Raw genomic sequence first — 12,500 nt, 5'->3', positions numbered from 1 at the left:
CCTGTTAAGGGAGGTAATTTGCAAGTGCAGTTCGTCACCTATCGAAAAGTTAAAATAAACCATGTGTTACTCAAAGTGGACATCTTTTAAAAGAGAAGAAAACTTCTGCTCAAAGGGAAACAAGAACTCCATCATAATCAAAACATTAAGAAAATTTGGTCGTTTTCTTGCCCATTTGTCTAGAACACCAACAAATAGGAAAAGACTGGGATGCCCCCATTAGTCTTGACCACTTATTGAGTATCGTTTACAGGTATTTGTCCTCGGATTTCGGTCTCGTATCCCCTTGTTTCTAAAATGACCTTAATTTCGTTCCAACAAAGTAAAATACTTGTTTTCCCTGTTGTAATTGGTGGTATTATATACACTTCTTCGTGTTTTGTTTTGCATTTTCAAGAAAAGATTAGTTTTCATGTGGCAGCTCAGAACATGTGGTTCGAGTGCATTTATTCTAACCACATGCGTGCTGCTCATAGTCTTCAATGTGAATTAAGCTTCAGGGTTGTTTTGACAAGAGCAATCCTTTAAAACGAGAACGTCATTGTGAGCTCTTTGAAGAATCAAGTTATCTGGGAAGAGGGCTGAAAATATCATGTAACCGGCCCCCGCCCCTGAAAGCACAGCAACACCAAGCCACGCATTATACGTCATCACAGTCAGCATCAACATGTATCCCACGGAGACTTGCAGTACGTGGAGAAGAGTTTGCAACAAATCGTTGTTTCGTGTCCATATTCTGCCGAAGAGAAGATGGTAGAACATAATACTACTTAGCATGTGATTATTAATTTTGTTATTTAATGACGGACTCAACACTATATTTCATTTTAATTATCGTGCTATAGTTAAAACTATTAGAAATTTTAAAGTTAGAGAGTATTTTTGAATTAAAAATTGGCTCTCTTGTGCATAAAATACAATATCAAAAATAGATATACCTCCCGCTCTGTATGATTTAGTTCAACCAGCTTCGACTGTCCATAATTATAATACCAGGTATGCCACTAATCAAAACCTGTACAGACCATTTTCTGGAACTAATTATGGCATAGCAAGGTTTAGCGTAGTCGCATCACAGACCTGGAAAGCAATACCTGTGAAAATGAAGTGTCTCCTCCTCGACAGTTTTAAAAAAGGATACAAACACTCTCTACTTGACAGTTAGACTTGTTATTAACTTAACCAGACCTTTATAACTAGTTTCTATAAAAACTACATAACCTCCACCCACTTGTAACCGCTGTGTAGTAGCAGCTAACTCGAAGGCTTGACTCCTTTGGCTGCTACACACTTTCTTCTTTGTTATGTTTTATGTTATGTTATGTTTTTTTACTCTTATTGTTATAATTGTAGTTGAATAAGTGTGAATAAATGAACTTGAACTCACGTGGAACAGCCAAAAAACACATCACTTACTAGGTCAGGAGCTTATGCCTAGGAGCCTACCTATGAAATATATCCTTGCGTCAACCTTTGCGCGTATCTTTCTATTTTTAGAACTAATCCTTCAGCAGGAGACTCACATTTACATCAATGTGCATAATTCGCATACATTGTCTTCGTTTGGCAATAATCTTTTTCTGATTGGCCATGCTAAACAGTGCGTACAAAGTTGCATGGGAGATGCAAGCTCCTACTCATGGGTTCGGCCTGACTAGCTAGCTTTCTTGAGGTCTTATTGTTCCCACAAAAAGGGCAAATTGCTTAACCAATTCGTATGGGGTGGGAGAAGTAATCGTTACGCGAGAATTTAATTTGAACCCGAATACTTTGATGCGTATCTCTTGTATACGCATGTTTTCCGTTTGGAATTTAAGGACAATGTGTGCACGAGAGCATAGAAAAGAGCACTACGTTTTCACCTTATTACGTAGTCGGAAGTGAGAAGAGGGGAGAAACCAGCCATCCCCCCATGTTTGCACGAAGTGCAGCAGAGACTGCAAATCGCGGGTCGGCCTCTTCAGCCACTCGCGCAGTTGTCAACGACAGTGATGCTATATACCATCGTCTTTCGCAGACGGACGGATGCCTACGACGTAGTCGGAGGTGCGTTACAATTGATTGGCCTTTTTGATCGGAATTTCCTTTGAACATGAATTAGAGGAGTCTTTTAAAACGATTTAAAGTTCTCATTCCTTTCAAACCAAGAAAAAAACAAGTTTAGTTCGTTCGTAACTTAACCTGTTTTCAGGTAAATTTATCACATGTTGCTTCAGGCTATCTCCATTCTGACGGCTTGAATCTTCACCATCTAGGAGAGAGTCATCTTTCTCTTCAGTATTTGCCGATTGCGGAAGGCCCCGGAAAAGGAAACGGAGATGTCGGAACACTAACCACTGTCTGAAAAGTCTTAGGCCTTCATGGCAAGCAGCGAGGACACATGCAGCCAAACAGGCTCCAACAAGGACTGAAATAAACCATGACAGATAACTGAGAACAGCCTATCAAACGCATCAAGAACTCTAAGGTATGTCAGTACTTTACAATTCGAGCCAGCGGTCAGTTGAGATATTGGTCAAGAGGAAGGCGCTGTGGCAAAAAGGGAGCCATCATGGTTTCATAAACAGATAAATATGCTAAAAGACGCCAGAATATTTCTATCAGTTTAAGGATAGAGGAAAGATAATTGAAATCCGGTTGCTTGGTCAACGCTCAGACACACTGCATGGGTCAAAGGCCTTTCGCTAAGATGTATCAATGGTTATCGCGGCATTCTTACCCGTTGTAGACTGAATGCTCCAGTTTTGAAATAAGAGTATTCCTTCCGTTCTGACGTGAAACACTTCCTATACAAGTTAACAGTAAAGGTATCCAGCAAAGTTAACGATGCACTTGTTTTCGTAGTATCCTTTTGTTGCCAATCTCTCACAACAATTTTCACTTGCCATGCAGGGACATATATGCTATTTACCAGTCTGTCAAGTCTGTCATCCCTGATGATAGTAGATCAAAGATCACCTCCCGGCCGAACTGTACTCGTATCTCAAGGAAACTAACGTTAAAAAACTCGTTGCTTGATTCGAAATTTACCTCGCCTTCAACTTAGCTAATGGAAAGTGAACGTCTTTATTTATTTCCAATTAGTTCAAATGGCTAGCCGGCGAGGGTTGTGGGGTTCCTACGCCTGCCTTCGGTGTCGTTTTTTCCGCTTATCGGTCTACTCTTCAGTATATAAATAATGAAAGACACTGCTAGCACTATATTTCAATGGGAGTGTGGTAAATTTCGTTTGCGTCACTTTCAGTGTCTTTTATGATGTCAGTGATGAGAACGAGATCTCGATCAATGGAATCAATGGTCAGAGTAAAGGGAAGGAGTTCGGTACTTAGAAAAAAGAAACTATTGTACATATATAGTGTACGCTATTCAGTAAAAACAGCTGGTCATTGATCAGGTTTTGATTTTCATTTCAAAGTTCATTCACTTGAGAAAATTCAAACGTTAACCCGATTTCTTTCTACTCAGATTGATCAAGTCCCTGAGTAAGAGACAGATCAGTCTCATACTCGCCACTTCCAGATTACAATTCTCTCTCCGAACCATGCAGACTATAAATCCCTCCAAGCACATCGCATCCAATATCGTGGAACAAAAAATCGAATGATCGATCGATGGCAAGATTCTGTCGGTTTCTGAGTTATAGGTTAGCAACGAGTAATTAGCGAAGAACATGCTTTGAAACACGAAATTCAAAAGGTTGACTTACCATTCTTTGATTTCATTTAGTCCGATCAATTGCTTTCACGACAAACTGCGAAGATTTAAACGGAAAGGAAATGTAAAAGAAAATATGAACGCGACACCCGTTCCAGATGTTAAGTGACAACAAAGTTAAAATAGTAACTACAATTCAGAGATGTCACCGAATTTCCACTCAAACGTCCCTTTTAACAGCTGCCAGTCAGAGCTCATCGAACAAAAGAAAACTGTTTAAAAGGAATACCTTCTTAAAAAGGATTTTTGCGTTTAATTTTCATTTGTCATTACCATTTCTAATTGGCTACCAGTCTTCAGAATCGCAGCTATAACTATGGCCCTCGGAGTAATTCGAGCTGGGTACTCTGCTCAAGTTACACTGAACTGATTGCTTTATCTTTAGCATACGGTGTTGGAGGGGTATCGTTAAAAAAAAATACTAGTTTTGGTTCTTGTCTTGTCATCTCGAAAAATCATTTTTCATTGTTAAGGTTTTTGGTTTTGCCAGGATTAGCCTCTTTCATAGAGTGTCACAGTCAACAGAGCATGACCGTCACACTGCGTGACAATGATACATAAATTAGGAAAATTTAAAGACGACCCATTGGAGTGAATGTGATCTGAGCAGTCATGGTTTTTTCCTTGCGGCAACTCTTTAAGAGTCAATTCATCGTTCGTACTCAGCAACTGAATCGATTAGCAAAAAGAGGTGCAGCTGGGCCCACAAAAGCTTCTAAATGTCAGGTACAAGCGATCGAAGAGAACAACAAAGAAAGGATGCTTCATGTTACGTGGAACAACAACTCGGTAAACCGCTACCCGTTTGCATTCCTGCGTGACAACTGCAGATGCCCCGAGTGTTTCCACGAGTCAAGTAACCAACGTAGGTTTGACCCTGTGGACAATCTAGATTTAAATATTTCGCCCGAGAGACTCGAAGTAACGCAAAACGGACAGGAGTTGATTATAATTTGGCCTGACGGCCATGTTAGTGCATTCAAGTCAGAATGGCTCTATTCAAGAAAACTTACCGAGGATGACGAGTCGAACAAAGACCTCAACAGAAAGGGTGTCGAATTCTGGGATGCCAAAAAGCTACAGGGTAATATTCCAAGGAACAATTTCCGAGAGGTGATGGAAGATGACAGAGCTCTGTTTAACTGGCTCAATTCCATGCACCGTTTTGGTATCGCTTTGGTGTGCAATACGCCGCTCGAGGTCGGACAAGTTGATAAATTATGTCAACGAGTTGGGCATCCTAAGTCTACTCACTATGGGTAAGTTTCTTTCACATGAGAGATAATAATGAAAATATTTATTTTATGGTTAATAGACACACCACTTTCGGACCAGTTCCTGGAGGACATGAGACTGCCGACCTAAAGCTCAGGAGTATGGGAGTAAATTTGCATCATGTTTAGCGCAATGATGTTACAGAATAAAGGGCCACATTCGAGATTTGTGGAAGCAATGGCTCGTTTGGCATGGCAGTGGATGAAAGAACGAGTCTTGAATATAAATATTGGGCTCTGTTATACTGGTGGCTCGTTTGGCTCGGCAGTGGATGGCAAACGAGCCAGACGAGCCGGCTCGTCCGATAGAGTCTCTAGATGTGGCCCTGAATTCTGTAGTTTAGCTGAAGTTTATATCAGGGACGTGATTGAACATGATATTCCAGTTGATGAAGGTATTTTCTATCAAGTTTCAATGTTACGTGCATGCAAGCGACATCATGCTATTTTACAGTACAAACTGTAATTTCCAGACAAGCAATCGAAATAACTAGTGGCAAATTCATGGAGGGAAGTCAGAAAGAAATTACATCGAAATGAAACAACGGACTCAATGACAAGCTAAAGAAAGAACTTTAACTGACGACTTTTCCATTTTGTGAAGTAATTTTAAAAGTGATGGTTTGTTGCTTGTACATTGTAAATGCAACTCAATCGGTTTGTTGAGCCATTCATGTTTTCTATTGTAGTTTTCATCACAAATATTTTAAATCCATCGTCATCGCAAAAATGCACAGATCTAGATCAACACACACCAGTCGGATTGCAGGCCGAAGAGAATGGAACTGCCACCATTCATGTTTACTAGCAGTAACATTTGAATTCGTTTTGCCTTTTCTCATTTCCTCAAACCCGAATACCGTATTTCCTCGAATAAGCATCCAGGCGCTTACTTAAATTTACGGCTAAAAGAAGGGGAGCTGATTGTGGGGGGTGGGGGGCTTGTTAAGTTTTCCTTTCAACGAAGACTACAGAATGACCTACTAGTTGTTCCTGGGAACTTCACAGCATTTATCAAGAGCGCGGCGGTAGGACAAAAATTAACGAACAGATAACACACATAAAGGAATTCTGCAAGCACATGGAGATAGAAATAATTGAAAGAGACTTAACGGAAAACAAACTATTCTATTGTACTGATTCCGCTGTGGTTGAAGCTCAAAAAGTTATAACTAAAGTGGCATCCCTACTATTTAAGAAAGACAGGGATGAAGGTAGGGGGGGGGGACGTATTCGAGAGGGGTGCTTGTTTGATATTAGGGAGCTTAAGCAACGACAACGGCGACGGCAACGAGAACATCATCTCAAAATATAAATTTGCGTTATTTTAATCGCTTCGTGACTATTTCAACGTTTTTAATATGACATGGGTGTGGTAATTCCTCAAAGATGACACCAGTCGGAACGGCACTCAATTTTAGAAGAGAAAATGAAAATTTATCCTCAAGTGCTGACGTTCTTCATAAAACGAAAAACTTGGCTATTTCACGTTGTTGTTTTGCTGTCGACGGCAACGAAATGGACAAAAGTGAAAAACGCACGTGCAGGGCGTGCAAAGCTATTGTTTTTACCCTCTAAATATGCAAATTTGTGACGTTCTCGTTGTCGTCGCCGTTGTCGTTGCTTAAGCTCCCTATTATGGCCTTGGGGGTGTGCGCTTATTAGAGCGTGGGTGCTTATTCTGTTCTCGATTATTCGAGGAAATACGGTGACGCCTGCTACGCAATGCATCACTGAAAATGATGTTAAATAACGGAGGAACCACCTGCTGGGTGCAGATGACGGATGGGTAACGCATAAAGTAAAAGCGAAGACAATGATAAAAATTGAAGAGGTGTTGGTGAACCAAAATGGTGAGAGAATTATGACAGATGCCGGAAATTGCTATGTGATCTACGTGATCATCACAAAGGAACCTACAAAGAACTACCAACGAGTGAAGTCCAGTTCATCTAAACATATTGCTTTTTCCGTTGAGCGTGACGCAAAATTTGGGAACAAGTCAAGGGATCTTTTCCGTGCTTCTCCTTTGCCCATCTTGGATGGCCATTGAACTAGAGACAATAGGAATGGGCCGACCACCCATCTGATCAGCCGTGTTTATGAACTTTACGACAATCGTCAAACGCGAAGTATCCACACAAGAGACAATAAACGGGGTGGGCCATACACAAAGTTCAATTATTTACAGCATTAGAACAACATTTGTGCAATAGTACAGCGGCGATCAATTGAGTCCGTACCACCAAAAACTGTCTTTTTCAAACCAATGTATGTTCGCCCAAACCAGCTGGGTTTAAGGCACAATTCTCAAAAATTATGAAAACAAAGTAACGTTCAGCAAAGCAATCAAGTTGGCTGATAAGCGCCAAGTGAATGTTACAGGACAAGGTGAGGCACAAATAGTTCATTGCCAGGTGTCAATGCCAAGCATAAGATTCTGGTTTTCCATACAAAAGGAATTTTTCTCTAGTGTCTTTTCTTTTTTTTTGCACGAATTTCCTACAAGATGGGAAGGTGTCCAACGCTATCCTTGACAGAGTGGGACTGGGTCCGAGCCTCGCAAATTGTTTCTGCTTCAACATGATAGAAACAACAGAGAAGAAGTGACTTTAAATCATCTACTCTTTACCTATTATTTGTTTTCAAGAATTGCCAACGCTGTGTCAAAAATACCCTCTTCATTTCCGTAAAGCTTTTCAAAGTTACTTGTATACAATTTTAATGTAAGGGCCAGCTGAACAGAGTGCAAGCGCCGGATCTTGGGAGATCTAACCAGCAAATAATTTGTAGATTTAAAACAAAATAATACTGCAAGGCTGGTTGTACAGCTGTAAGGATATATATATTTTTTGATTTACCAATATTTCGTCAGGCACGGCCTGACTTCTTCAGGGAGTTAAATGATTTGCCGTTACAGTTTTTTGAAATTCAAATATAAGCCATAAGAAAACTAAAATAAATATAAGATTATAGATAAATGCATATGTATAGATACATTTATAGGGTTACGGATAAATATTATATACAGTTTTTCTCTTTTGTTTATACCTTTGGGTTCAAGTGTTTGACCCCTGTCGATTAGAAACGCTTCTCGGGCTTTGCGTATGGAGTCACGAGATGTGCGGATGAGTTCCAATGGGATAAGTTCTATGTCGTGAGGTGTGTGGTTATTTGCTGGTGAAATGTTTGCAAACAGTTGTTTGTCTTAAAGAAGAAGTGGGTCTGTCGACGGGACGTCGGTGTTCGTTGAAACGGTCTTTAAGTCGCCGTTTTGTCTCACCTATGTTTTGTTTGTTGCGTGCTTGTATGTGAAAGCCTTCGGTCATTAGACATCACTGTTTCTTATAAGCCTGCTGAAATCTAACATTGTAACATTTGTTTCCGTTTCCTCCCGGTTGCTATTCCTGATTCCACACGCTGCAAATGTAAACACACTGATTCTACTAGGAATTGCAGCGACACGAAAACCTTGTGGCAGCTATCGCGTTTTTCAGCAATGCGCAGCAATCATTTATTGTGAAAACCAGCTTAGAAAAATCTTTTAGTGACACACCTGGGACATGGTAATGGAGATTGCAACAGTTACGTTTCCCCGAGGGGCGGGGGAAAATTTAAAATGTTACACTGTACACCGTACATCCCCCGCTACGTCTCGGTGGCCAGGTGGGGCGTGGTTTCAATTGACCAGTGCAGAAAAAATGCGTACAACAAGACTGTATCGCTGTGAAGAGACAAAGGATAGGGAGACCTATCCTTGTCTAAAAAACGTGGTCAGTTTGGGCCTATTTCTAGGAACCCCTTGCACAACCTATTGAGTTACAACGTCGGTCATTTAACGTAAATATCGGTGAATAAAAACCGAGACGAATTCGAGGTTTTTATTCACCGATATTCACCGAGCCTGAGGTGAATAACTGTTTTAGGATAATTACGTAGGTGATTATTTGAAAAATATTCATTTTCTTTAAAACAATTAATTTCTTCGTCTGTCACCTCGACAAAACGGCCTGCGGCCATTTTGAAAAAACCGCTTAGGTGATTATCGCCCAATAATCACCTCTCGTGCAACCAATCAGCGCAGAGAATTTTCAATAATCACCTATGTATTATACTAAAAATAGTTATAACACTTCGCTAGAACAGCACGTTGATCGCATCCATGCTATCAATAACGTACCGCTCCTCCTCCTCCCTTTCCTTCCTCCCTTCGATGTGGCGTTTACCGGTTGGTTTTTGCACTGGAACCCATAAACATCCACATTGAAGGGGGAGAGGGGACAAATTTCCGTCTGTGATACAACATTTGTGACCGAGACTGTAGTTCTTCTTTGTTTGTTTGCTTTCTTTTCAGACATAATTTCGAAGTAAAAGCGAAGTTCGGACCCAGTAACTTGGCTTACACCTCAGATCGCCTTCCCCTGCACATGGACTTACCTTTTTATGACTACCCTCCTGGAGTAAGTAACAGCACATGTATATGAACTACGGTTGGGTAATATGGGAGGACGTCGTGATCCAGTGCTGCCAATGGTGTTGGCTTTGCATTATTTTCGCCGGGCTCAAATCCCGCTTTGATCCGTGGCCGGATTTGTTTTGTTGGTCCCGAATCCCGAATGTAATTTTACCACGCTTTGTAAACAGCCAGCTATTTGCCTTTTGCCAGGTGGAGTTCTTAATCATTGTTCAGTTTTATTTGGATTCCACTGTTAGATATTACTAATGCGGAGTGTCAAGAAACTAGACTTAACATTGTCTTTTTTATCGTCTCTTTTCAAAGGTTCAGTTACTTCATTGCATTGAGCAGGCGACAGGTTCTGGAGGAGCCAACCAGTTTGTTGATGGCTTTCACGTATCCAAGCTTTTAAAAGGCGTGGATCCCAAGAAATTTGATCTCTTATCATCAACTCGATTTCATTTCTTTGATGTCGGAAAGGATGCGTTTGGAGATTTTGATATGAAATTTGCTCGCTTAACGATAGAGTAAGTCAACACAATTTTCTCTAAAACTAAAGAACAGATACCTTCCTCTAACTGTTTGTGAGAAGTACTTAAACAGTAAGACGCACTATAAGAGGATTCTGCTTTTGTTCGAATTCATTCACAAACGCCGGCGGACTGATTATCCAAAATAGTGTTCAATAAACAGAAACACATGGTCGAAACCCCTAAAAGGTATTTTCAGCGGGAGAAAAAAAAGAACGACAGATAACATCTAATAACATATTCCGGACACATTAACATTAGGGGTCTTTTTTATGCACAAATTATCACAGGGCTCTGTATGCGACCACGGTTGACTGGCAAATGATCCCCATATGTCTAAGACACCACGCCTTTTATATTGCTTCTTCCTGTTTGAGTTTGTGCTCCAGCCAAAAATTGACGTTGATGAAGCAAGGTGTCGTAAATGATCGTACTGACAGAGATCAAAAATAGGGATACAAGGCGTGCGGAAAATGCCATCTGGCATCAGGCAAGCCCTGTTGGATCAGTTTAATGCTGAGCTTAAGGAGGCTCGAAAAGCTTTTCTGCATGTAAATGTGGGTTTCCAATGGAAAAGGATTACAACACTGTCGATTCTTTCAATAGGGAAACTAATCGTTCCCATGGCAACGATACATATCTGCTGGAAGACTCTCTAAGATTAAATTTTTGAAAAATATCTAATTCGACGACATTGTACATTTGTTTAAAGTTTTGACAACCCCATACACGGAATTCATAAAGCCTGGTGTCCATATGATCTGGAATGGTCTTGGATCAGTCTCTCTGTGCCACGGCATATGCGGCGATCTGCGGCACACGGTCTGGATGATCGAGAACGTTGAATCTAGTTCTGCTTTCCCGACCATTACGACGCTTCCGACTACGACAATTTTTAATGGAAACGTGTGTCTGAGGTGATCGTTTCCTATCGGCAACACGCTATTGTCCGCAGTGAAACACGTCCAATCAGACTTGAAGTAAGTGCGCTCCTTTTTCTCCTCGCTTCGCAGAAAATTAGTGGTACGCTTGTCTGCGATCGATTCAGATTTAAATGGAAACATTTGCCTTCTATGTTTACGATCGTCTACGATGAGGCGACGCAGACAGCTTCCGATCGACGCAGACCATTGCAGATCATATGGAACCCAGGCTTAAATGGCGGCCAAACATGACATTAAGGCGTTTTAGGATAAACACGCAGTATTTTTGAGGAGGGAAGGAGAAAACGAACGATCGACGTGCGGAAAATTACATTCCTGATTCTTCTTTAAGGAGGCTCGAGCCAGTTTCAACGCTTCCAAGTGACGCTCTTATTAAAAGGATCGGCACTACAACGTTGTATCATGTATTGGCAATATTGTGGTACCAAATGAAACTCGAATTATTGCTGAACAAGATACAGTTATTATTTTGACGTAGTATGTCACGGTGACAACGGGCAAACCCTGTAAAACATCCTTTATTTTGTCTTTAGTTGCTTATATCTCAAAAACAAACTCGGTGACCCTCATTTTTTATTTCTGAAAAGTAATCAGAAGGGCATGATGAGACTTTCTGCAAAGTTCTAAAAAATTATGTCTAGTGGATTCAGAGCAACGTTAATTTTGTAATTTTTTTAAGGTAGCTCTGAATCCAAAAACGGATTTTGCGTTTTTTTTGCGAAATCCAAAAACGGATCATGAATCCAAAGTATCCACACTCGAGGAGGATACTTCGGACGAAATCTGAATCCGGATTTTTGGAATTCATCACTTCATCGTTTTTTTGGGACAGATTTGAAAAAAGTATTTTTGACAAGCGGTTTTCTATGCAAAAATGATACACATAAAGTACCGTACGTGACAGTTTAGCCCAAATGTTTTTCTTGCGCCATTTTTACCGTACGATCGAAGGCATGAATAGGTCGAAAACACGAGCCCATGAGTAGGAGCTTGCCTCTCCCATACAAGCCCTATGAGTCGACCTTTGCTGGTATTTTCTATTTTTAGAACGCCACGAGTTCTTCGGCTCTGCACACACTGTTTAGAATGGCCAATCAGGATAAAGTTATTGTGGAACAAAGACAAAAATAGCGCTTTTTTGACGCTGAAGAATCCATTGATTTCCATCAGAAATCCGTTTTAAAAGAACACACCCTTGATTTTACACAATTATGACTTAAGCCTAGGCCGGATCGAACGAAGCTTACTAAAGGTTAAAATGTACCTCTTTACAATTTGAGCTTTAAGCAGAATCGTTCCAACATTTCAGCCACAACCGTAGCTCATCATTTTTTAATGCCGGTGACCTTCTCGCACTTAAAGAAGAACCAGGAATGTAATTTTCCGCAGGTCGATCGTTCATTTTCTCCATCCCTCCTCAAAAATACTACGTGTTTATCCCAAAACGCTGCGATATCATGTTTGACCGCTGGTCGACCCAGGTTGGCCGCCATTTATGAATTCAGTGTACTAAATTATCTTTCCTTAATACAAGTATTAAGAACTTACTTATTTACGGTATGAAAACTCTGTTGGAAGGTGG

The 12,500-nt window shown here is 40.6% G+C and overlaps 2 protein-coding genes across 5 annotated transcripts in view; one reads left to right on the top strand and one right to left on the bottom strand.

Annotated features, from left to right (window-relative positions):
- LOC137993072 (protein SLC31A2-like) overlaps window positions 1-4,031 on the bottom strand; it is a 4,935-nt gene extending 904 nt beyond the window's left edge. Inside the window, exons 1-5 of one of the 4 annotated variants that reach the window (XM_068838724.1) lie at window positions 3,988-4,031; window positions 3,707-3,751; window positions 2,720-2,786; window positions 2,182-2,407; window positions 1-736 (exon numbers count right to left, since the gene is read on the bottom strand). The exon at window positions 1-736 is cut by the window's left edge and continues 904 nt beyond it. In XM_068838724.1, the coding sequence (XP_068694825.1) occupies window positions 490-736; window positions 2,182-2,407; window positions 2,720-2,786; window positions 3,707-3,709 (543 nt within the window). In that variant the 5' untranslated portion in view covers window positions 3,710-3,751; window positions 3,988-4,031 and the 3' untranslated portion in view covers window positions 1-489. The other 3 variants (XM_068838726.1, XM_068838723.1, XM_068838725.1) reach the window with 3 other exon arrangements.
- A 253-nt stretch (window positions 4,032-4,284) lies between these two features.
- Window positions 4,285-12,500, top strand: part of LOC137993070 (gamma-butyrobetaine dioxygenase-like) — a 9,796-nt gene continuing 1,580 nt past the window's right edge. Inside the window, exons 1-3 of the mRNA XM_068838722.1 lie at window positions 4,285-4,973; window positions 9,343-9,448; window positions 9,769-9,971. Coding sequence (XP_068694823.1) covers window positions 4,327-4,973; window positions 9,343-9,448; window positions 9,769-9,971 — 956 coding nt within the window. The 5' untranslated portion in view covers window positions 4,285-4,326. The remainder of the gene's footprint in view (window positions 4,974-9,342; window positions 9,449-9,768; window positions 9,972-12,500) is intronic.

The sequence above is a fragment of the Montipora foliosa genome, chromosome 2 (genome assembly GCF_036669935.1).
Source record: "Montipora foliosa isolate CH-2021 chromosome 2, ASM3666993v2, whole genome shotgun sequence".
In the NCBI taxonomy this organism is placed as follows: domain Eukaryota; kingdom Metazoa; phylum Cnidaria; class Anthozoa; order Scleractinia; family Acroporidae; genus Montipora; species Montipora foliosa.
The sequence above is the reverse complement of the archived record's forward strand: the minus strand, read 5'-3'. Positions and strand labels throughout refer to the sequence as shown.